The sequence below is a fragment of the Cannabis sativa genome, chromosome 8 (genome assembly GCF_029168945.1).
Source record: "Cannabis sativa cultivar Pink pepper isolate KNU-18-1 chromosome 8, ASM2916894v1, whole genome shotgun sequence".
NCBI classification, from domain to species: domain Eukaryota; kingdom Viridiplantae; phylum Streptophyta; class Magnoliopsida; order Rosales; family Cannabaceae; genus Cannabis; species Cannabis sativa.
Window position 1 is genome coordinate 16,402,675 of NC_083608.1, and position 25,843 is coordinate 16,428,517.

Genomic DNA, 25,843 nt, shown 5'->3' on the forward strand with positions numbered 1-25,843 from the left:
ATGGGAAGTTGAGAATATTTAACTTCCAATTTTAAATGCCCAAATTTAAAAAAGAAAAACTGAAAAGGAAGGTAACTTCCTTACCTTTGACCCACGTGTGGAGAGAAAAAGAGGAAACCAAATTTTTTTTTTTTCAAATGTGGTCAATGTTTCCTTAAATGGAAAAAGGAAACCATATCTTCCCACAAAATCCAAGAAATAATAACCCCACCAAATCCGAAAATGCCACCAACAAGGAAACCAAAAATAAAATTAATTATTTAAGAACAAGTTTCCTATATACACCAAAGAGACCAAATCTCCACAAATAAAGGAAACATTCTAAGTAAATAAATGCAATTAAAACATGTTTCCATAAAATAAAAAATAAAAGAAAAAAATATACAAGGATTCGAAAATGAATTCGAAAAAAATATGCCCCCCTTTTTCTTTTATTTTTTCAAAAGATGCCCCCCAAAGAAAAAATGCAAATAATGAACAAGAGAACACACCAAGACACAAAAACACTAATCACCACTTAAGAGCAAAAATTGTGCCTAAGAACATAATGAAACATAACAAAAAAATAACAAAATTTTTAACAAAGCTCACTTGACTACTCGATCACGAACCCTTTTTTTTTTGTATTTATTTTTTTTATTGTTTTTTTTTTATTTTTTGATTAAAAGACAGAAAAATAAAATAACCTTGATATTTTTGCAACTAGAATTCACAATGTCCATTTGTCTTTGTCCCTGATGAAAAAATCAAACTCATAAGAATAATCAGAAATTATTTTATCAAACTAATGAAGTAATAGAATGAGGTCATACCGGTTCACAGGAAAAATTGACTCCATCACCAAGAATATTAAAGTACATCAAACAGTATGTAATAGCTTTATAACACCATTTTCGAGAATAAACAAATTTTACCACAAACTGTGTCAAGCATTAGTGTGTGAAAGTGTAAGCAGGGAACATTGCCCAATTTGTCAAAAAGACTTTTCGATAAATTGTACCCATAGGAAAATTATTTGTCACACTACCTCAATGGTAGCCCTTTTCAATGGTAGCGTATCTTCTACATAACTCCTAATTACATAGTTCCAACTTACTCAGAGATGGCTTTCACACATTGAGATAGGTAGCTCTATTCATCCAATGGAGCTTGAACACACAGTTTTTTGAACAACATCATTCGAAAATGGTAGCTTACATAACACTGTTTGATGAACCTGAATATTCCTGTGAGGACTGGACAATTTTCCTGACAAACCTGTATGACATCATAATATTACAATATTAGCAATAAAATAATGACTGAAATTCTTATAAGGTTGAAATTTTCTTCTAGGACAAAGACAAGACATTATGAACTCTAAGACAACTCAAATATCAAGGACTATGGAAAAATAAAAGCATTAAACAGTACAAACCCCTAAGGATTTCCTTAGAGAAATAAATCGGACCGAGTCAAGAGCTTTAGTAAAAATATCTGCAATTTGTTTGCTAGTTTCAACATATTCTAAGACAAGAATTTTATTTTCCACAAGCTCTCTAATAAAGTGATGACGAATGTCTATGTGCTTAGTGCGAGAGTGTTGAACAGGATTCTTAGAAATGTTTATAGCACTAGTGTTATCACAAAAGATGGTTAAAGTTTTCAAATCAAACCCATAATCTGCCATCATTTGTTTCATCCATAACAATTGGGTACAACAACTACCCGCAGCAATGTACTCAGCCTCTGCGGTGGACAGAGAGATTGAGTTTTGCTTCTTGCTATGCCATGAAACCAAATTGTTTCCAAGATAGAAACATCCACCACTAGTACTTTTTCTATCATCAGCATTACCTGCCCAATCAGCATCACTAAAGCAAACAAGGTTAGAATTAGTGTCTTTTGAAAACCAAATCCCAAAATCAATAGTGCTATTTACATAGCGAATGATTCTTTTCACAGCAGAAAGATGGGATTCCATGGGATTAGCCTGATAACGTGCACAAACACCAACACTATAGCAAATGTCAGGACGACTAGCAGTAAGATAAAGCAAACTTCCTATCATACTTCGATACAAAGTTTGATCTACCTTTACTCCTTGTTCATCTTTGCTTAATTTCAAAGTAGTGCTCATGGGAGTGTTGGTATGTTTGGCTTTTTCAAGGCCAAACTTTTTCACCAAATTCTTTGCATACTTGCTTTGAGTGACAAAAGTTCCCTCATCTGATTGCTTCACTTGAAGTCCGAGAAAATAAGTGAGTTCACCTACCATACTCATTTCGAACTCCTTTTGCATTTGGGAAACAAAAACCTGCACTTCAGAGTTAGAGGTAGAGCCAAACACAATATCATCAACATATATTTGAGCAACAATCACATCAGAATTAATGTTTTTGATGAAAAGTGTTTTATCAACATTTCCTCTCTTGTAATCATGAGAAAGCAAGAATTCAGTTAGACGCTCATACCAAGCACGTGGTGCTTGTTTTAGACCATACAATGCCTTGTCTAACTTATAAACATGATCAGGAAAATGTGGATCCTCAAACCCTTTAGGTTGTTCCACATACACTTCTTCTTTTAACAGCCCATTCAAAAAAGCGGATTTGACATCCATTTGATACAATTTAATACCAAGAATGCAAGCTATGGAAAGAAGTAACCTGATCGATTCCAGTCTAGCTGCGGAGCAAATGTTTCATCAAAGTCAACACCCTCAACTTGAGTGTATCCTTGGGCAACCAACCTTGCCTTGTTTCGAATGATAGTGCCAAACTCATCACTCTTATTTTTGAAGATCCACTTGGTTCCAATGATGTTCACAAACGGTGGTCTTGGAATCATTTTCCAGACTTTGTTTCGAACAAACTGATGAAGCTCATCCTGCATAGCTAAAAACCAATCTTCATCCATTAAAGCTTCTTTTACAGATTTAGGTTCTAAAGAAGAAATAAAACATAAAAATTGAATTATATTGGCATATTTTCTTCTTGTAACCATGCTCTCATCCAAGTTTCCAAGGATGAGATCTGAAGGATGATTCTTTTTAACCCTGGAGGATGGTTCCCTCTGTATTGGATCAGTGATTGAATTTAAAGGATACTCGGATTCTTTTGTTGTTGGATTTTCTGTAGCAACAGATTCCTGCACAGTAACCTCGACGACTGCTTCTGAAGCTTCGTCAGGTTCCTTTTCCTCACAGAAGGTTTCTCAAGCAAATCTTCAATCTGTTCTTCTGTGGAAAACTCAGAAAAATCTTTTAGATCATCAACAACAACATTAGCAGATTCCATAACAGTTTGGGTTCTCATGTTATACACACGATATGCCCTACTATTTGTGGAATATCCTAAGAAAACACCTTCATCACTTTTAGAATCAAATTTACCAATGTAATCACGATCTCGTAAAATATAACACTTACATCCGAACACATGAAAGTGACTTACATTTGGTTTCTTACCTTTCCAGATTTCATATGGTGTTTTGTGAGTACATGGGCGCAAGAATACTCTGTTGATGGTATAGCAAGCAGTGTTAATGGCTTCGGCCCAAAGGCGCTTTGTGAGCTTCTTGCTATTCAACATTACTCTAGCCATTTCTGCTAGAGTACGATTCTTTCTTTCAACCACTCCATTTTGTGGAGGAGTTTTAGGAGCAGAAAATTCATGAGAAATACCGTTAGCTTTACAAAATTCATCATATACGGTATTTTCAAATTCCTTACCATGATCACTCCTAATCCTAACAATTTTGCCAATGTTACAATCTTTTTCAACTCGTAATTTCAAACACAGAGTTTGGAAAGCTTCAAAGTATCGATTTTTCTCTCAAAAAATCCACCCATGAGAATCGAGAAAAATCATCAACACAAACAAAAATATATCTTTTACCATTTAAGCTTTCTACCTGGATTGGACCCATTAAGTCCATGTGCAAGAGTTCGAGAACTCGGAAGTATTCACATCCGGGACACTCTTGTGAGAAATTTTCGATTGCTTACCTAATCGGCATGGACCACATTTTCCCAATGACTCTTTACCTAATTTAGGTAATCCTCGAACAATCCCCGAAACGAGATAATTTTTTCAGATTTTTAAAGTGAATGTGACCAAGTTTTTCATGCCATAGGTCAGTAACATTTTCAATGACAGAATGACAAGTGGCATGCGTAGTGAGAGTATAACAATTATCACTAGATCGCAGCCCTTGTAACACAATTTCATCAAGAATATTATATACATAGCAATGATTGCTATCAAAGCTCACAGTATAACCACGATCACAAATCCGACTAATGCTAAGTAGATTAGCTTTTAGTCCTTCAACCAACATGACATTCTTTAGTTTAGGAAGCCCTTCGAACTTGAGAGTTCCCATTCCTATGACTTTACTAGTAAGACCGTTACCAAATGTAACTTCTCCACAGTGCAATGGTCTTATGTTCACAAGAAATTCTTTTTCACCTGTCATGTGTCTGGAGCAACCACTATCAAAATACCACATGTTAGAAGCAACAGTTTTAAAACAAGTAGAACCTACCAAGCATTTGTTTTTGACAACCCATTTTTGTTTTTGTAAAACATGTTTATTTCCAATGTAATTAGATTTAAACATGTTATGCATGGTTATGCATTTAGGTCGAATGTGACCTTTTACTCCACAAAAATGGCAAATAGGAATGAAACGTCTTCCTTTCCCTTTGAAGTTGTCAAACTTACCGTGCTGCTTCTTTTCTGTAACAACAGAGTGCTTTGCTGTCGAGACAGAAACCTGCGAGGTAGAAACAGTTCTTCCAGAAACAAAACTATTAGTGGTATTAGACACAGGTTGATTTGGAACATAACCCAGCCCAGCATGATTGGTTTGGCCAGATTTTTGAATTTTTTCAAAGATGGTGGAACCTGGATTTAACATTTTAACATTCTTTTTAATGTTATCAATTTCCTTGGTTAAAGAAATAATTTTTGACTCTTTTAAAGACAATTCAGATTCACAACATTTGAGTTTATCTTCCAACTCATTAATGTTGTTACACAAAATTTTATTATCTTTAACCAAGGAGCGATTTTCAGCACTAGTTTCCAACCACTTACCAAACATTACCTTGTAGGATTCAATCATGGAATCCTCATCAATTTCTGACTCATCTGATTCGGATCTGGATTCTTCCTTGTTGTCATTGATCAGGATATTGTTCAAGCAAATGCTTTTTCCTTTTTCCTGCAAATTTCTTGACAAAACACTTGTTAGGACAACTTTTTCTTTTTCATCCTCACTACTCTCAGAATCATCACTCCAAGTAACATTCAATCCCTTTTTATTTTTCTTTAAGGTATTAGCACATTCAGATTGAGTGTGACCAAAACCTTCACATTCTCTGCATTTAATACCTTTTTTATTGTTAGATGGAAAAGGTTTAGAGGGAATGTTACCAGAAATGTTACCTTTTGGGTTCTTTGAAAAGAACTTTTTATTTCCACCAGATTTCAAGAATTTTTGGAAATTTTTTGCCAATAGAACCATTTCATCATCATTTTCATCATCAGAAACAATATTTTCAGAAGCATTAAAGGCAATACCTTTGCTTTTCTCATTCGAGAGATTTTGCTTACTCTTTTTCTTGATTTGTTGATTCAACTCAAAGGTTCTTAAAGATCCCATGAGTTCCTCAACCTTCATTTTGCCAAAATCTTTTGCCTCTTCCATTGCAAGCAATTTTGTATCAAACCTGTCAGGAAGAACTCGAACAATTTTTCGAACCAAGACAGATTCATCTAGTTTTTCTCCCAAGGCAAAAAACTCATTAGAGATGTCAGATAATCTTTCATAGAAATCATTTAAAGTTTCAGTATCTGACATTCTCAATTCATCAAATCTAGTTTGAAGCATGGTAAATCGTGATCTCTTTACATCAGCAGTACCTTCAAATTGAATTTGAAGGATTTCCCATGCTTCTTTTGCAGATTCACAAGATGAGATTAATTTAATAAAACCTTCACCAACACCATTAAAAATAGCATGTAAAGCCTTATTATTATAACCAGACAGTTTTTCATCTTCAGTGGTCCAACTGAGTTCAGATTTTACCTGAGTATTACCTTTTTCATCATTTTCAGTAGGTTGAGACCAACCTGTAAGAATAGCTCTCCATGCTTTCTCATCTTGCGATTTGATGAAAGCTCTCATCCTGACCTTCCAATAAGGATAATTCGACTCATTCAATAGAGGAGGTCTAGAGATGGAACTTCCTTCTGCAAACAAAGACATCTCACACAAAACAAGTTAAACGGAATAACCTCAAGATCTCACTAAGAATTTAGTGACTTGCTCTGATACCAATTGACATTCCGTATTTTAATATTCCCAGTTTGATTATTTAATTAAATGATTAATTAAATGCGGAATAATAAAACTGGTACTGAAAACAGTTTTCTGTAGTTACAGAATGCAACTCTGTAACTCCAGAGAAACCCAGAAAAACAAACAGTGCATAAAAGTAAAAACACACAAGATTTTTGTACGTGGTTTCAACAATCCTTTCAGATTGTTACTAGTCCACGGGGCCACGGCCAGAGATAAGATTCATTAGATCGGTATCAAAAATACAAAGTAATTGACTTATGCATAAATAGACTCCCTCTTATTGTATGCCGCAAGCTTGATGTATTCCACCTACTAACCGAATCTTGATAAAACTCCAAGTGCTCGAACTCCCTTCGATCACCTTGAAGAGTGCTTGAATCCTCCCGATTCAAGGCTTAAAGGCTATCTCCCGAAAGCCTATACAACCATCTCCCGAAGGTTGTGTGCTTGTATCCTCCCGATGCAAGACTTCAAAAGCAATCTCCCGAAAGCTTGTAAATACCCTTCTCCCGAAGGTGCACTGATGTTCTTCTTCGTTGTAGACTTGAATACAGACTCAAGACAATACAAACAACAAATAAACAGAGTAAGAGTAGAACAACTCTTCTCTACAAATCAAAGACTCTCTTTTCTAAAGATATGAATGAAATTCAAAGATACAAGAGAGGTACCAAGAGAGGTACTAAACAAAGACACTCTTTCCTTAAGATATGAAAGCAATTCTAAGTGTGTGAAAGAGCTACAAAACCTAGCAGCTATAAGATGTATTTATAATGAATATACATCTCATAGACAGCTTACATTCGGTCTGAACAAGACCTCAACCCACTAGAAACTTCCCTAAAATAATTCTTCAATCAGTCCAGGAATTTCCGTTTCTGTACATACAGAATCGTGGGCAGTAACTACAACTTTCCTTTTATAGAAAAGGAAAGTCTAGCTCCGGTTTTCTCTTCAAGAAACCTGATCTAAGAAAATGGGAAACTCAACACAAGATCAGATTACACAGCTGGTTAGATAAAAACGAAATGGGTAACCAAACTTACCATTTTCCAAAAATAGGAAAGCTAGACAACTTTCCTTTCAAGTTTGATTTACACAAATATGGAAACCATATCAATATATGCCAGCCGAAATATACATTAAATAATAAAATATTTTTGTCAATTAAATATGCCAAAAATGGAATTAACAAGAGGCACAACCTGCAGTGGTTAAGAGTCGGAAGAGGAAGAGAAATCCTCCTGTATGGTTCGGTGACTATACGGAGATGAAGAGGAGACATAGGCCATCTTCGATGTTTGATCCCCTGGAGCCACCGGATGAGAAATTGTTAACCACTTTCCGAAAGTGGTGTGTTGGACTCATTCCGAACCACCGACTTCAGGATTTGAGAAGTGGTGATTACGGTCCAGGATTCTTTTGGATAATGCTCACACCAAAGGAATGGCTTACAGATGACGTAAGTAAAGTATTTTACAATATTACTTCACTTTACAACTTTATGTGCAATTAATATATTTTTTTGTCTAACTGACATTTCCCTTTATATGCAGCATATAGATGCAGCAATGCATATGCTGAGGAGGCGACGCACCGACTATCCACTGACATTTCCTCAGAAGGGTGTCATTCTCTCCACATTCGTGACCACCATGATCAGCAGTGCATGGACGAGCCACAAGGGTCCGAGGAGAAACTTTGTGTGGGAGGATTATACCCTGGACTACTGCAGAGGGGTTCATAAGGTATTGTTTTAGTAAGATTTTAAATGTTAATTGTTTGGGAGGATTATTATGGTTTGTTAATTGTTTCGTTGTTCTCTGTAATTACAGTCCCAAGTCTTTGAGAGATGGAGGGGTAACGAGTTTATTTACTTCGTTCTGCATCTTCCCGAGGCAAGGCACTGGGTCACACTTGAAGTCGACATAGAGCTGTGGAAAATTAATGTCTACGACTGTGATTCCAGCGTCTGTCATTGGACCGCCATGGAACCCATCCTGAAGACTTGGGGAGAACTGCTGCCCTCGCTAATCCTTGCAACCGGGGAATTTCCACATAACAACCAGATCATGGCGTTAACTAACAGGGACATCACGGTGCTTCCAAAAATGCACTCGACTCGAGCCACTCACGACTTAGTTCCGAAGTCAACAACCAGGTACATAGCGATAAAAAAGTACTATAGTATTAAAATATGTTTTACGTTAGACTGACTTTACATTTTATTTTGCATTTAGTGGTGATTGTGGCGTCTATTGCATTGAGTATGTGGAGCATCTCATGATGCAACGTGGATTGACCGATGTGACGCCAGGCCGGATAGCTATGTTTCGTCAACGGTGGTGTGTTGATTTATTTTACCAAAATGTCGGCTGATTATATGTGTAATTATTGGGACATTGTATATTTTGTGTAATTAACATTACAGTTATGTATATATAGACTTTCTCTTCGTTTAAATTTTGATAATTATTCGTGGTTTCAAATATAAAATATCGATATTATTCAACAAAAATAACTATTAAACCTAAAAATAATTAAAATATTTAAAAAATATTCAACCTCGACATTATACCATATATATGTCTATTATGCTATATTATATAGGTAGATAAATTAATATGAACTGTGGTAAGTAAAAAAGATATATTTTCGGAGAATGTGCGCCATTTAGATATTTTCGAGCAATAAAGAAACTCAGGAGGCTGCAGATGAACTCATTTAGATATATATATATAATTTCGTTAGCACATGAAAATAAAAACAAATGATGACAAAATATGCATCATTATAATATATCAAATTTCCCAATAGAAAACATGTTATTACAACGAATAAGTACAGGACGCATCAAATGCGGGCTTTGCATGTTGCTCTGTTGTGGCCTGAACTGCCACAGCGGCTGCAGTTTCGTGGTACAAAACCTTTTTTATCACCAGACGGGAAACGGTTCTCCCGTCTTCTTCTAGTGTTGCTTTTTCTTGGACGACCTACAGGCTTCTTTTCCACAGGTACCCCAACTTTCATATTCTTGATGTGTTCTGGGAGAACCCAATCATCCTCGTCACCAGCAAGATTGATGGTATCATCGTAAATCTTCCTCCACGTTTCTTTTGAATAATAAGGTGAGCAAAGCGTGTACACACTTGTGTTCGTTTTCAATACCGCGGCACATGCATGAAGGCAAGGGAGTTTCAATAACGTGAACACGCCGCAGGTGCATGTTCTTTCAACTAGATTCACATCACCACCTCTTTCACCGTTAGGTCCCCTACCAACGTTATATAAATTGGCTCCATTTCGTTGGACGCGCCTGTACCTTGCATTTTCATGAATTTTTGCCAAGTTTTTTTCAGAGAGCGTGGCCAAAGGGGTGGTACATTTGTCAGCATTTTCGAGGCGATCAGCGAACCACGATTGGAGTGTGAACCTGATAAATTCAACCAAAGTAGTTATTGGATATTTGCTGAACTCTTCTATGACACTATTGAAGCTTTCAGCATCGTTACTCGTCGTGATGTTGTATCTATCGCCCAAACAATAAGGGTGAGCCCACTTCTCAAACCCTATACTCTCCACATATGCAGCAATGGCCGGATTCATCTTTCTAAGCTTCTCGAACTCTCTATCGCATTCAGTCTTCGACCATGCGTAAGCAACATTATATATTTGGTTGTGAAAAGCATCAGTCTTGAATTTGGCGTTCACGTTCATAACAATGTGGTGATAGCATGCACAGTGGACTGCTTCGGGAAAAACGAGTTCAACAGCATGATCAATGCTTTGATGCCTATCTGACACAAACACTAAGTTCTCAACCACGCCAATTGCTACCCTCAACTTCTGTAAGAAATACGTCCAGGAGTCGTTATTCTCACTGTCAACGATACCATAAGCAACCGGCAACAATTGGTTGTTCGCATCGTATGCCACAGCAACTAACATTATACCGACGTACTTCGTCTTCAAGAAGGTGCCATCGATACTCAAAACAGGACGACAAAAAGAAAAGCCCCTTCTACATGCACCGAGTGATATAAAACAGTACTTGAACCGCTCATCCTCTAAGTACAAGTCAGTAATGGTACCTGGATTCTTCTGTTCCAGCATGTACAAGTACCCAGGAAGCTTCATGTATGAAAACTCAGGCGTACCCCTAGCATACGTAAGTCCCATCTCCCTGCACCTCCACGCCTTCACATAACTCATACTGATACCATAGTTGTCAAACATGTCCCTCTGTATGTCTTTAGCCTTGTACTTAGTTCCATCTTGGGTGTACTTCCCCTTAATAAGGTGGCCAACTACCCATGGTGCTGCTTGACGGTGATCTGAACGTCTCGCATTCAAGTTACATGTGTGTTCATTGTGAAATACAGTGACCTCAAAGTTGTCAGAATGCATCTTCTTCCTCCCCCTCAATCTCCATTTACAATCTGGAGCCTTGCATGTAACGTACAACACATCAGGGGATGACTTCTTCACCATCCACTCAAAATTGTTATTAAGTGCAAACCTACCCACTACTTGTCTCAGTTCTTCCTTGTTTTCATAAAAATTACCAAGCTCTATCACCCCTGCTTCCTTACTTTGTAAACAAGTAGTTAGCTCATGATTTTCCATTATATCTTCCTTTGTCCACATGGGAGCTTTGAACTTGGTACAAACTTCAAAAGAGGAGATCGAACGTTGAGAAGGTTGAATGACGAGCATGTTCTTCAGTTCTGCCTTGTCGACTACTGCTAGTTCCAGGTGTAGTGCGATTTTCACTACGAGGTTGTCGTTCTCGCTGTGTACCTTGGTTACTCGGTACACACTCTAACCTCAACAATGGTCCCGGTACGGCTTCATCGACTGCCAAATTATGTTCATCGTCCATATTCAAATCTACAATAGGATCGTTATTGTAGAAGGTTGTATCGAACTCTTCAAACTGATGAAATCCTGTCGCTTCTTGTTCTTGCCCTACATTGGTCGGAACCTCTAAATTGGTTGGAACCTCTAAATTGGTCGGAACCTCCTCATTCACACCAATCCCAACATCTGTTTCGGGAATGCAAGACCCTACCACACTTCGAGGGAAAGGATTAGTAGGCGGTGTAGGCTCCGAATTCCCAACTTTTCTCACCTTGGTCACGAATAATGGCATAAACTCTGTATTTGACATTGTTGCCCTCATCTCTAAGAACGTTCTCAGTTGGCGTTCTCTCTTAATAACCTCTGGCGCAACCATTTTTCTCTTCATGTACAAGGAACAAATCTCCAACTTTAAATCATACGCTACCGGATCAACTTCCAACTCTTCATATAAAATTTGTCGCAGTTCTTGTAGGGTTGTCTCAGTTGTAACTGTCAACGTCAAGCTGCTATTTGCTTTGTAGATCCAATTATAATTCTCACATAACCAAACACCATCGTACGATACAACAAGGAACACCTTCTCTCCTGCAATTGCAAACCAAAAAAACAAGGTGAGTAAAGGAAAAAACACCCAAAAAAAATAAAAATCGACATCCCATCGATATCAATCGACATAATGTCGATAACCACAATATCAGAATTTATGACACTAATTGTCGACATTGTGTCGACATAATATCGACATAACATCGACAACCACACCAAGCATGCTCGCCATCGATATAGCATCGACACACCATCGACATTCAATCGACAAACACACAGTGCATGCGTTTCGTGTTTTACGGTTACACATTTAATGTTAATAAATTTTACCTACGTTCCCAACAACCCTTCCCAACTGACACGTTGCATGTCAGACACGTGTCCTATCGACATGACATCAACATGGTATCGACAAATACGTTAGCAGTGTCACTAAATTGGCATGTTGTCGACAACATATCGACATTGTATCGACATTCAGTCGACAAATACACAATTTCATGCGTTTTACCTGTACAGTTACACATTTAATGACCATTTAATTTTCCTACATTCCCAACATGTTTACTGCTCTATAAAAGCAAATCCCTTCCTTATTCATAAGTGCTCTTGTCTTCTACTTCTCTCTTACTCTTAAAAATTTCTCTTATTCTTAAGTTCTAAATATGGCGCCAAGAAAGAACAAAGGCAAATTCCCCATCTTAACTCCTGAAGAGCTGAAGCAGGAGCCTGATGTTGGCATAATTACTCCTGAAATGCAGAAAGTTTTTTACGCCCAAAGAGCTTTCGAAAGAGAACGATGTGGGAACGAGTTCAGGTTCAGGCAACTTGAAGCACATTTTTGCAAAACTGGTGTATGGCCGGCTCCACCACCAGGGTTCCCCGAAGGATGCCGTCGTTGCAAACTAGGCATCTTTAACGGTAAACCGGTGAAGCCTGGAACATTATGCAAGTATTGCAAGGCTCACCCACAAGCCAAAGAATTTTTTTTTAAAAATAATTTGTTATGTTATGGCTTGTGGTGAGTTTTATTTAATGTTTTTTTTTTTTTTATGAACTCTATTTTCTGTTTTTTTTAATGTTTTTTTATGTTATGTTTTTATGTTATTTTATTTTATGTTACTTTAATGTTATGTTATGTTTTATTTATGGCTTTTTTCACTTGCATCGATATTTTGTCGACATGGTGTCGACAAAATATCGACAATTTCTCAAAAAAGATAAATGCTTTTTGTCGACATGCTGTCGACAAAATGTCGACAAATTGTAAATAATTTTTGGTTGCTTAATGTCGATAACATGTCGACATTATGTCGACATAACGTCGATAATGGTCGTCACTGACCTTTCCTTGTGTAATCATCGACAAACCATCGACAAATTATCGATATATCATCGATAACACTGGAAAACCCAGAATTCGACTGAAAACCAGATCTGCCAGATCTCAACAATTTCAGACCAAAAAACAGCAGTTCCAACAAATAACACACATATAACAATTTTAAACTACATAAAGTCAAACAAAATGCTTAAAACACAACTTACCCATTATAATGGTGTAAGATTCTTGAGTGATATTGGGTTGTGCTTCGGTTTTCCACCAACACCCACCGAGAAACAACCATTCAAGAGGGAAGAGAGAGAGGGACGGACGAGAAAGAGGGAAATTTTTGAGAACTTTTTTCAATTTTTTCTAGAGAGAGAGAGTGTGCACGAGAGAGAGGGAAGAGAGAGAGAAAGACCAATTTTAGTTTTTTCCAAATTTATTTTATTTATTTTTTTTAAAAAAAAGGGTAAAATGGGAAGTTCATGTAATCAATGGACTAAATTTGTACAAATTAAAGGAGGGTATAAATTTTGATATGGCTTGTATTATTAAGGCCAAAAAGTGAAATTTCCCATTAAGAATGTGCAAGTAGACTATCTCATCCTCAACGTCTTTAGAATAAAATAATACACATAAATTTGATCTCTGGTCTCCACTACATTGTAGATGACTGAAATTATTGGAAAATATTGATAATTACCACTCAATGCTCAACAATACAAAAACTATAATAAATTAAATAAAGTTACAGCTCACTAAGAAAACATACTAAAAATAGAGAATAACACAACTCAAATACTATAAACAAGTAAATTACATAAAATATAAAGAAGATGTGAGAGCAATCTCAACACTAAGACCATGAGTTTGGTATTGCTCCTTTAATTTTATTTTCAATAACTACTCATATAGACTAATACTAAAGTTTTAGGGTTAATTTCACAAATGTACAAAAACAACAAAAATACGGTTTCACGGAATTTTAAACATTTTTACGATTTTTTTGATTTTATTTACATAAAATACGGTATTTTTATGTTGAAATTTTGTTCATTTGTTGTTAATTTTTTGTTATATGTATGTTATTTTTTGTTTTTTTTTGTTGTTGTTATTTTCATGTTACTTTTATGTTATTTTTTTGTTGATTTTATGTTGTTTTCGTGTTATTTTTTGGAAAACCGTAAAAATGTAAAAAAAACATTCTTTGAACGTAAAAATGTAAATATTTTACAAAAAATGGTGTCTTATGTAATTATTCCAAAGTTTTATCCATTTGTAGATGGAACCTCTAGAGCAGCTAAGTCTAGAGGGAAGTTGTGAGCATTGCGTTCATGCATAACTTCCATACCAAGATTAGCACGATTAATGATATCAACCCAAGTATTAATTACACGACCTTGACTATCAACTATAGATTGGTTGAAATTGAAACCATTTAAGTGATAAGCTTATTTCTCCTACCACAAACACTTAGGAAAGCAAAGAAGTGGAAATAATTTTATGAATTTATCAAGCCTAAAATATTTCTTGCAAAGTGCTCTCTTGATAGAAATTAAAGGATACAAAAATGAACCCTATAAGTCCCTATTCATAGTGTTTAGGTAACAAAAATTTCAATATCAATACTCACATTGTTGAGAATCATGGTTCCATCTCAAAACCAATTGGCAATGAGTGAAGTAGCTCATGTTCTTATATATGGCTCAATACTTTTACATTTAATTCATGTGGGACAATGTTCTTCAATATCCCCCTCAAGATGGTGGCTATTTTTGCTCACCAATCTTGAATCACCTTATCACAGGCCCTGCCATTTGCTCGCTTATTTTTGTTCGGATCTCAGGCGTCTTTGCACCATCTGTATCTCGTGCGGCTGGCTAACCATAGGTGTGGATCGAAAGCCCGCTAGGGATATGACTCTGATACCATGTTGAGAATCATGGGGTTCCATCTCAAAACTAATTGGCAATGAGTGGAGTAGCCCATATTCTTATATATGGCTCACTTCTCTACCATTTATTCCATGTGGGACAATGTCCACAATATTCTCCCTCAAGATGGTGGCTGTATAGGTTCGGATTGGATATGATCACTTGCCCGCAAGGGATATGGTTCTGATACCATGTTGAGAATAATGGGGTACCATCTCAAAACCAATTGGCAATGAGTGGAGTAGCACATGTTCTTATATATGGCTCAATACTTTTACATTTAATCCATGTAGGACAATGTTCTCCAATACACATCACTCTATGGCTCTTATAAGCACATAAACGAGTGTTTTAGATGCTACAAACGTTGGTAGAAAAGCTGGAATTAAAATCCATTTAAGTCGGAAAAATGCACTCCAGGTGATATGTCGCCCGATACTTTTTTAGCATACACAATTTTAAATTTTTGTAACTCCTTCAACCCAACTTAATTCTCAACGTTTTTCTACTCATTTGTGTAATGATAATTTTGATTTCCATATTCATTTGTGTAATATCTCACTTAATTATCCACTTAAAATTGTGATAAAGTGTTACAAATTAGTTACTAAGTTGTCCTATTTTTATGTTACTTTGAACATATTTTACCGTACATATAATAGATATTAACACAAATACTACATACACACTTAAATGCTATATTGCTCTAAAATCAAAAATAAAAATAAACAAAATTATGAAAATTGATATGAATTTCTCTCTATGGTTGAATCGCAATATCTGGACTGAAAAACTGAAATAAGAAGGAAGATGTTAATGCAAAACATGGGGGCATTGTTTATTTAATCCAACTCTCAAAAAAATTAAGGAGATAATAAAGTAGGTGGTTTATTTTTCTTTTTCTTGTTTTGTTTTGGGTGATATGAATGTTGTTGGGCTGATGTGCAAGCTCAGTTTATTTCTTATTTTGACTCTATTTTCCTAATACTGCCTACTTCCATGAATCGTCTTCTTCATTTGGTTCCTCTAAAAGTCTCTACTGATATGATTTTATGGGAGCTTCATAGTAATTGCATTGTATTTTAAAATACAAATTATGTTTGGAAGTCAAGTGGTACATGTAAATTTCTATTATCATATTTGACATAATAAATAAATTAATATTGTGTAATATTTATAATTTTTATTATTTTGTAACAAATTTTAAAAATAAATTTTATTAAAAATATTTACAGGAATTTTTCCTATTATAACCGAAAAAAAAAAATATTATAATTTTACATTGGGTCGACTATTTTAACATTTATACTACCCATATAAACAAAATTACTTAAATAACTTTTACACAAAAATTCAAGCCATACGACCCACTCTTCTCATCCTCGAACCCTTCGTGCAATCAAACCAGGATGGCAACAGCAAAACAACCTAACCAGACGAAGATTCAGTGTTAATTCCAATAACAAGACCTAAGAAGAAGAGAAAATTGATCAAAAAATCAATCATTACCGATTGGTAAAAAAATATGCAGTTTGAAACACAAATTAAACCCTCAATTACAATTCAAATTTTACAAAACTAATCCTCCTATATTCAAATTACAGATTCAAAAAATATAAATTTGAATGAATAAGAACTGGAGTTTCTGACCAATCCAAATTAAGTATAATTCAGAATACACTTATCACTAGAAGATATTGTTATAAGTGTTGCGTTATATTTATTTTCTAAAATTTTAATCTTGTATTTATTCAATTCTAAACACAAAGATAACAAGAAATTCGTATTCATCTAGCGCCACGCATCTGAAAATATAGATTTTAATTTTTGTTTCTTCAAAGATGCATAAGAGTTGGATTTTCATTTTATTCACACACGGATAATACAAGGCACCGTGCTCCTAAAATACAGTTAATAATATGGTCACTTTTTTGTATATTTTTGATTGGTTGATTTAACGTTGGTTTATAGTGTTTGAACAGTTTTTATCCACACACAAAAATGCTAACATGCAATTGATTGTTGATCAATGCAAAATGCTGACGTACAAACATATTATTCTTTTGGAGAGAAATTTCTATTTGGGCATCATTCCACTGCTTAGCCAAAAGCTCGCAATGGTCATTAGACTTACGAAGCTCCCATTTAAGCTAGTTGAAATTTGAAGACTCTCTTGTTGAGTCCTAAAGGTCAAGAAGGAAGCCTACGTAGAAATGAGGTCAGAAGAAAGAAGTAAAAAAATAACATAAACAAATAATAATAAAACAAATATTGGAAGTTGGACTAACCGACTGCATGAGGTCAACACTCCTTGCCAAGAGACTTGTATAGTCGCTATTGTTAGTCAAATCCCAATCATCTTGTTGGAAGGTCCTAAGGTAACGCCAATTTTGCGAAGCATATTGCGAGCAGGCCTGAGAACCCTTAATACTTGCATGTTTTGGCAGGGGCAGGAGGGTTCCAAGAAGACCATCTATGGTTGGGTCGCAAAAAGCTTGACCTGATGGACAGACCCTAAGGGTTGTCCATCTATGCTCGCAGATGCTGGTGCAAGAGTGGAGTTGGCTGGAGCGACTGCCTCAAACTCATTGATGATGATAGCCGAGCAAGTCTTCTTCCTATTAGCCCCCTTCCAATTTCTTGATGAAGAAACCGGTTTCTTGGTGATTTTTCCGGTAATTTTTCTGGCGACAATGTCAATTCCGATAACTTTTTCGGTGCCGACAGCAACTCCGGCAACTTTCCCAGCACCAACAGTAAACTCCGACGCTTTTTCTGGCACTAGTGACAACTCGACAATCAATGTAGTTTCATTTGTTTTATTTTTTAAAAAAAAAAATATGAAGGGAAGTTTAATATTTTTTATGGTAATTCAATCCCATATATATTAAGTTTTTATTTTAAATACCATATTTTTTCTTATTAAGTTTTCTTACCATATTTATCTAAACTAACTTTATTTTTCTTAAATACCCTCATTCTAAAACTTTAGGAGTCCCTTGGAAAAATAGCCTATTTCATATATATTTTTCATTTTTTTTTTTGGGCTTAATTTCGATAATTCTTTGTAAAATCACTTCCGACCCTGTAGACCATTGGTCCAAAAATTTCAATAGGTGGTTGAAAGTTGAAACGTTTAGACAACTAGTCAAATTTTTAGACTATTCTACCAATTATTTCAGAATTTATATACTTTAGTAATGAAGTTAAATATGTATTAATTATTTTATAGAAATTAAGTGTCTTTATAATGTTTTGAGGTGTCTTTATTATTTTCCTCTACAATAGTTTAACGTTAAACTTCAAATATTTATTTTGGAAAAAATCTACAGTAAATTCCTAATAAGGGCTGTTGCAATACATCACCTGTTTATTTTGATATTTATGAGCACTTTTTAATTTAATTTTTTCATAATCTTATATGTTGGTCATAAATATTATGAAAAAAAAAAAAAAAACTAAAAACTCTTATAAATACCAAAACAAACAAGAGTAGATTAGAACAACTTTTTAGAGGTGTGCTGCATATTTCTTTATAAGGGTAAATAAATATTTAAATTTTCATATGCAATAATATTTTAAGTTTTCATAAAGGCAAATAAACATTTTAGTTTTCATACTTTAGAGTACACCTCTAAAATCTTATTCTGGTACATTTTTTATTTTTTTACATTTAGTAGAATTTTTTAATCTAATTTCATAGATTTTTAATCTAATACCAAAAATAAAATTTCAAGTATAAGAAAAAATTTTGTATGCAATAAAATAATTAAATACTATAAACTATTCAAAAATTTACAGTGAAAAATAATTCAACTCCAAAACCTCTTCATTTTATTACAATACCACATTTTTTTGGGTAAATACCATTTTAAACTTTGTGTTTTGCAAAAATTATCGATTGGATCCTCTGTTTTATTAAATAAAAGGGTTATTTACAAAAATATGGGAAAATGAAGATATATTTTGATATATATAGCATAAAAACTTAATTACCCTAAATATGGCATTTTTTAAAAAAAAAAACTTACAAATATGGGGAAAAATCATGATGAATGCCATAAAAGACTTCAAATTTGTGTTTCTTGTAATTTTTGTTTCTTTTTTTAAAAAATAAAACACTAAAGTAAATAAAAAATTATCTAAACTGTAGATGTTGTTTTTTTTTACAGAAATTAAACTTGTTTTTTTTATTTAAACTACTGTTTGTTTGTTTTTTCTTTATTTTTTTGTTAAAAACTAAGTATTTCATTAAAAGCATCAGAGAAAAAAAAAACCAGTTTCATCAACATCATCTTAAAAAAAAAACAATATAAAAAAATACAATCTAAAAATAATACAAACTTTAAAAATTAGTTTCATCAACAATGAAAGAAAACTAATAATTTCATTAAAATAATAAAAAAAAAATAGTTTCATTATGTTATTACAAATTTTTTATTTTAAATTACTTTTTTATTATTTGTTTCTAGGTTCAAAACTTACACTTATATTTTTTTTTAATATTGGTATGCATAGTGTGTTGTTTTGATTATATTTGTGATTAGTATTTTTTTTTTTTTTGTATTTTTGTGTGTGTATTTTTTTTTATTTAATTGTCTGATGAAACTGGTTTCAGGTAACTTTATAATTAACATTAATATTTTCTTATGATTTTTTATAGCATCAAAACTGGTTTCACAGGTTTTAACTGTTCTGTAATGGGGTTGCTCCATTTTTATGATATTATTGTATTTTTTTTAGTTTGTATAAAACCAGTTTTATTATTGTATGATATTTGAACAATAAATTTTATTTTATTTTAAATAATCAGTTTCTGACACACATATTATTTTATTATTTTTATAACTGGTTTTTTTTAAGTAACTAGTTTTCATAACTGGTTTTTTTATTGTTGTTCATAATTGAGTTTTAAGTTTCAATTTTTTATTTGATTATTTTAAGAAACTGGTTTTTATTTATTTGTTTTTATTTTAGTTGTTTTACTAACTGGTTTCTCACATTCCACTATTTTTTTTTTGTTATTCTTTTGTGATTTTTATTGCATTTTAATCTCTTTAATTTTCTTTGTTTCTTTTTTTCTCTTTGATTTTAATTTCTTTTTCTCTTTGGTATATTTGCTACATAATGTATGTTTAAATCAATTCTATTTTTTGAGCAAGCAAATTAAATGCCAAAATAAAGAATGAAGTTAGAAGTTTGGTTATTAGGTATTGATATAAAATTTATATGTTCAAAACTGGTTTTTAAATTTAGTATCGTTTGTAAAAGTTTAGTTATTAGGCATTATGTATTTTTCATTATGTTATTGATGAAACTATTTTTTTTTTTGCCTCTTTTAATGAAATAATTAGTTTCTTTTAATATTGATGAAACTGGTTTTTAAAGTCAGTATCTTTTTTAGATTGTAATTTTTTTCATTATCTTGTTGATGAAACTATTTTTTTTTTATTCTTTTAATAAAATTATTAGTTTCTTTCAATGTTAATGAAACTATTTTTAAAGTTTGTATTCTTTTTAGATTATAATTTTTTATATTGTTTTTTTTTTTCAGAATGGTATTGATGAAGCTGATTTTTTTTTCTGCTGTTTTTAATAAAATAATTAGTTTTTAACACAAAAAAAAAACAAATAATAGTTAAATAAACAAAACAAGTTTAATATCTGTAAAAAAAAATGAGATATAAAATTGTACACTAATTATATATATTTTTATATATACAAAGAGAAAATAAAATAGTTTGAGAAAAAAAATTAAAAAAAAAAAGAGAGACAAAAGAGAAATTAGAAAAAAAAAATAAAAAAGAAAATTAGAGAGAAGAGAAAGAAAGAAAGAAAAAGTCAGCAACTGAAATTATAAATGTAATGTTTGAAAAAAAAAAAAAAGTTAGTATTTGGTATAAATTTTCCAAATAAAAAGAAACCCTAAAATGTAAATGTAAAATAAACTAAAAAAAATAAAACTAATTAAGTTAGAAACAAAAATATGAAATATGGGTTTGGATAATAAGTTTACAAAAATATGACTTATCAAATACCATAAAAAGTCTTAAATGTGAAAAAATATCATAGAAGAGTGGCAAACCTATAAATGCCATATTTTTGTAATTTTTATACAAAATCTCATATTTTATGTAATTTTCACTAAATAAAATGGACCTTGTATTTTCTAAAATAGTAAATATAGGACCTTGAGCTTAATTTTTGAATTTTTTTTTTAGTATAACTAACTTGAAGACAATTCTTAACATGAACAGATACAGAAAATGTAAATAGTTTTGTCATAACACTTTTAGATCAGATTGTTATTAAATTTTATTTGGGCTATTTTCAAAAATATGGGAAAAATTATTAAGGTTATGATAAATATGGCATAAAAAGTAAATACCACTAAATATGGTATTATCTAACCAATCAAACTAAAAATATGGTTTTTTTCTAAAAAAAACCATACAAAACATTAAAAATAAATCTGAATTTAAAATTCATAAAAAATAAAAACTTAATTAAATTACTATAAAAAATATTAAAATTCCCTTCATATTTATTTTTTTTAAAAAAATAAAACAAATAAAACTATAGTGATTGCCGAAGTTGTCACTCGTGCTGGAAAAGTCACCGGAGTTTACTGTCGGCACCGGAAAAGTCGTCGGAGTAGCCGCCGGTGCCGAAAAAGTCGCCGGAGTTGCTGCCGTAGAAAAAGTCGTCAGAATTAGCATTGTCGCTGGAAAAATCACCAAGAAACCGGTTTCTTGATGTTAGAAACCGGTTTCTTGGTGATTTTTCGGTAATTTTACCAGTGACAATGCCAAGTCCGACGACTATTCTGGAGTTTGATGTCGGTGCCGAAAAAGTTGCCGGAGTAGTTCCTGGTGTTGGAAAAATCGCCAGAGTTATTGCCGGCGTAAAAAAAGTCGTCAGAACTGGCATTGTCGCCAAAGAAAATCATTAGAAAAATCACCAAGAAAGTGGTTTTTTCGTCAAGAAACTGGTTTCTTCACCAAGAAAGTGGTTTCTTCATCAATGAACTAATTTTGTTACACAACAATAATAAAGATTATGAAAACAAAACAAAAATGATATACACTGAAAATAATTGAAACCAATTTCATCAATCAACCAAATAGAGAAAAAAATATAAAAAAATTACCAAGAAAGCTGGTTTCTTCATCAGAAACCGAAAAAACCAGCTTTCTTGGTGATTAGCCCGATAATTTTTCCTATGACAATGACAATTTTGACGAATTTCCTAGAGTTCTTGTTGGTACCGAAAAAGTCACGGAGTACTGTCGGTGTATTAGTCGTCAGAGTTGCTACCAACGCTAGAAAATTCGTCAGGCCATTGTCGTCAGAAAAATTACCGGAAAAATTACCAAAAAACCGGTTTCTTCATCAAGAAACCAGAAACCAGTTTCTTGGTAATTTTTACGCGACTATGCCAATTCTAATGACTTTTACGAAGTTTCTTGTCGATGCGGAAAAGTCGCCGGAGTAGCTGCTAGCGTCAGAAAAGTCGTCAAAATTGGCATTGTCAACGGAAAAATCACCAAGAAACCGGTTTCTTAGACTTCAAGAAACCGGTTTCTTAGACTTTAAGAAACCGGTTTCTTGGTGATTTTTCAGTGATTTTTCCGGCGAAAATGCCAATTCCGACGAATTTTCCGCGCGGCAAAGAACTCCGACGACTTTTCCGGCACCGACCGCTACTCCGGTGACTTTTCCGGCACCGGCAGCAAACTCCGGTGACTTTTCCGGCATCAATGACAAATAAAACTTCCTAAACAAATAAAAACAGTAAATATGAGATTTAGAAACCTAATTACATATATATGACATATCAAATACCATACAAAAACCTAAAAATAAAAAAATACCATATAAATTGGCCAAACTTAAATGTGCCATATTTATCATAAGAACTTTTAAAATCCCATACTAAGTGTAATTTCCTCATTTTATTTTGACAAAAAATCAGTTCAGGATCTTGTACTATTTTAGATCCATTAACATTTTTTCATTTAACAAAACAAATAATCCAATTGATAAATTTTGCAAAACACAAATTCTAAAATAGTATTTACCCTTTTTCCTTTTACATTACCACATTTATTTTTGTTTTTGAGAAATTACCACTTAAATTTTGTGTGAATAAAAAAGAGAGTATAATAGTATATGATGGATTTGGGCACAGGTGATTGAAAGTGGAGTTGACACACTTGTAGCCACCTTTTTATGTCCGAATTGCTTTTTCACACGATTCTCTCTCTTTCTCTCTCTAATAACCTCTCAATATCTTCTCTCCCACTGTAGTTCTCTCTCTCTCTCTTGAGAGACTACCTTGTTGAGTTGGCCATGGCTTGGAGAAAAAAGAAGAAGATGAAATTGTAAGCTTGTGCTCTCTCTCTTTCTCTGCTCTCTTACTTCTTTTTTTTATTTTTATTTTTTTTTTCTAGGCAAAATAGTCTCGCAATTCCATTTTCATATTTTCATTATTATTTTTCTCTCTTTATTTAGAAATAAAATGTTTACTTGGTTGTAGATTTGGTTTGAAATTGAGTGTTTTAGGATTTGGGTCAGTCATTGTTTGTGAATTTAAAGCAAATGTGTTTACTTCTTATGAGTTTTGCTTTTGAACCCATGGAAAATTGGAGTCAATTCCCAATATTTTATGAGTATTTTGTATTTGGGTAAGAATTGGTTTTAAGGTTTTTTAGGATTTGCGAGACTATGTGGTTGGAATGATCAAATTGTGTTCTTTCTGTACAAGATTGGTTGAATCCTACAATTTTGTACTAAATGTTGTGAGTTTTGGAGTAAAAGTCTGAATTCAAAGGGGGTGCTTATTTGATAAATGTTTTTCTTTTTCATACTTGATGATTTCAAGAATTTAGATTATCACAAGGGGTACTATCTTTTTGAGCATTAAATCAGTATGCACAGTACAATATGTAGATAAGAAGATGATGGGGTTGGAGATTTGGTTTTATATGCAAACAGATTTTAATTGAGGGTAAAATATAGTGTTGATGCATAAGATTAATGTTTAATTGTTGCAAATTCTGTTTATATTTTACATTTTGATACTCAAGTTTTAGTTCATGGTGGCGTTTTCAGTTCATTAATGGTTCTTGTTTGAGTGCTGGATGTTTGAACTTACCCTGATTCTCTGGTGCATAGGTTAGATGAAACGATCACAGATAATGAAAGAAAAAGAACCAAGGAGAAGAATGAGACATTGGAACTACAGACTTGGTCCGAGCTACCGATGGAAATTTTGCAACTCATTTTGTCCCAGTTGACTCTAGTTGACAATATCCGCGCCTCTATGGTATGCAAGTTTTGGCATTCAACTGCCATATCTGTGAGGGTGGTTAATCAATCACCGTGGCTTATGTACTTTCCAAAATTTGGGAACTTGTATGAGTTTTATGATCCATCAAAGCGCAAGACTCATTCCCTTGAGTTACCTGAGTTGAATGGATCTAGGGTCTGTTACACCAAAGATGGTTGGCTGTTACTATACAGGCCAAGATCGCACCGTGTTTTCTTCTTTAACCCTTTCACTCGAAAGGTGATAAAACTACCGAAATTTGAGTTGACTTATCAGATTGTGGCATTCTCATGTGCACCAACATCCTCCAGCTGCATACTTTTCACAGTCAAGCACATCAGTCCCACGATTGTTGCTATTAGTACTTGCCACGCTGGAGCAACGAAGTGGGTTACTGTTAACTATCAAAATCGGTTGCCCTTTGTCAGTAGCATTTGGAATAAGCTTGTTTTCTGCAATGGACTCTTTTATTGTCTGAGCCTCACCGGCTGGCTAGGGGTTTTTGATCCCATGGAACGCACTTGGAACGTTCTTGCTGTTCCTCCCCCCAAATGCCCAGAGAACTTTTTTGCCAAAAATTGGTGGAAAGGCAAGTTTATGGCTGAGCATAACGGGAACTTATTAGTTATTTATACTTGTTCTAGTGAAAATCCCATTGTTTTTAAGCTTGATCGAGCTGACATGGTTTGGGAGGAGATGCAAAATCTCCAAGGTATGACACTTTTCGTGAGTTTCTTATCGTCCCATTCTAGAAATGATCTCCTTGGTATATTGAGAAACAGCGTCTACTTCTCTAAAGTTCGGTTCTATGGAAGGCGCTGCATCTTGTACTCTCTCAATGATTGTAGATACTACCCCCGTAAGCAATGTTACGATTGGGGAGAGCAAAACCCTTTCGAGAATATTTGGATCGAACCACCAAAGGACTTCACAAGCTTCAGCTGAACAATGCTTATTGACTCAAGTATGCCTAACTTGATTTTATATGATGCTGCCTTTTTTGATGTTCATATCTTTCATATCAGTAAGAATACTGTGACTTTTTAGGTCGATGAGTACATTTTTTTTTTCCTTCTGATAAGTGTACTTGTTTCTAGATGCAGTGATTTCCCATTACAAGAATGATGCAGCACAATGCAAGGTAAATGGTCAAAGTTAGACTACTAGGTTAGTTCTTCAAATCAAAGCAGAAGGAAGACTAGCACTTTAATTGGGAGAAAATAAAGGACATGCAAATACCTAATAGCTTGGACCCTACTTTTGAGTTTTAACAAGATCTCAAGATAGTATTAAGGGCAAGCAAATACCCGATTGCTAGGACTACTGGAATGTTGTTAAATGTGTTATTAGAACAACTAATGATAATGATGCTCTCCACATAATTTTCCTTTAATTTATATTTCTGTGATTGGCTTTTTTCTAGGTTTCCAGGACTATTTGATGATAAATAAAAAAAAGTGATTTTTATCGTTGATTTTAATATTTGGGTAT

At 33.7% G+C, this 25,843-nt stretch overlaps 1 protein-coding gene across 3 annotated transcripts; it reads left to right on the top strand.

Annotated features, from left to right (window-relative positions):
* The first annotated feature begins 23,219 nt into the window (after positions 1 to 23,219).
* On the top strand, positions 23,220 to 25,832 carry LOC115698853 (F-box/kelch-repeat protein At1g57790). 3 transcript variants are annotated; one of them, XM_030626056.2, is made up of 3 exons: positions 23,220 to 23,405; positions 24,199 to 25,316; positions 25,450 to 25,832. In XM_030626056.2, exons 1-2 carry the CDS (start codon positions 23,374 to 23,376, stop codon positions 25,295 to 25,297), a joined length of 1,131 nt encoding a protein of 376 aa, XP_030481916.1. In that variant the 5' UTR covers positions 23,220 to 23,373; the 3' UTR covers positions 25,298 to 25,316; positions 25,450 to 25,832. The 3 variants fall into 3 exon arrangements, 2 of the variants coding, with proteins under 2 accessions (XP_030481916.1, XP_030481917.1); XR_009684030.1 differs by having other exon boundaries at positions 23,251 to 23,405; positions 24,199 to 25,376; positions 25,456 to 25,832; XM_030626057.2 differs by having other exon boundaries at positions 23,251 to 23,405; positions 25,456 to 25,832.
* Positions 25,833 to 25,843: the final 11 nt, after the last annotated feature.

Coding starts and splice junctions, on each gene's coding strand:
- LOC115698853 (XM_030626056.2), top strand. CDS start 23,374: ATGGCTTGGAGAAAAAAGAAGAAGATGAAATT. Junction 23,406..24,198: donor AAAAAGAAGAAGATGAAATT/GTAAGCTTGTGC, acceptor TCTGGTGCATAG/GTTAGATGAAACGATCACAG.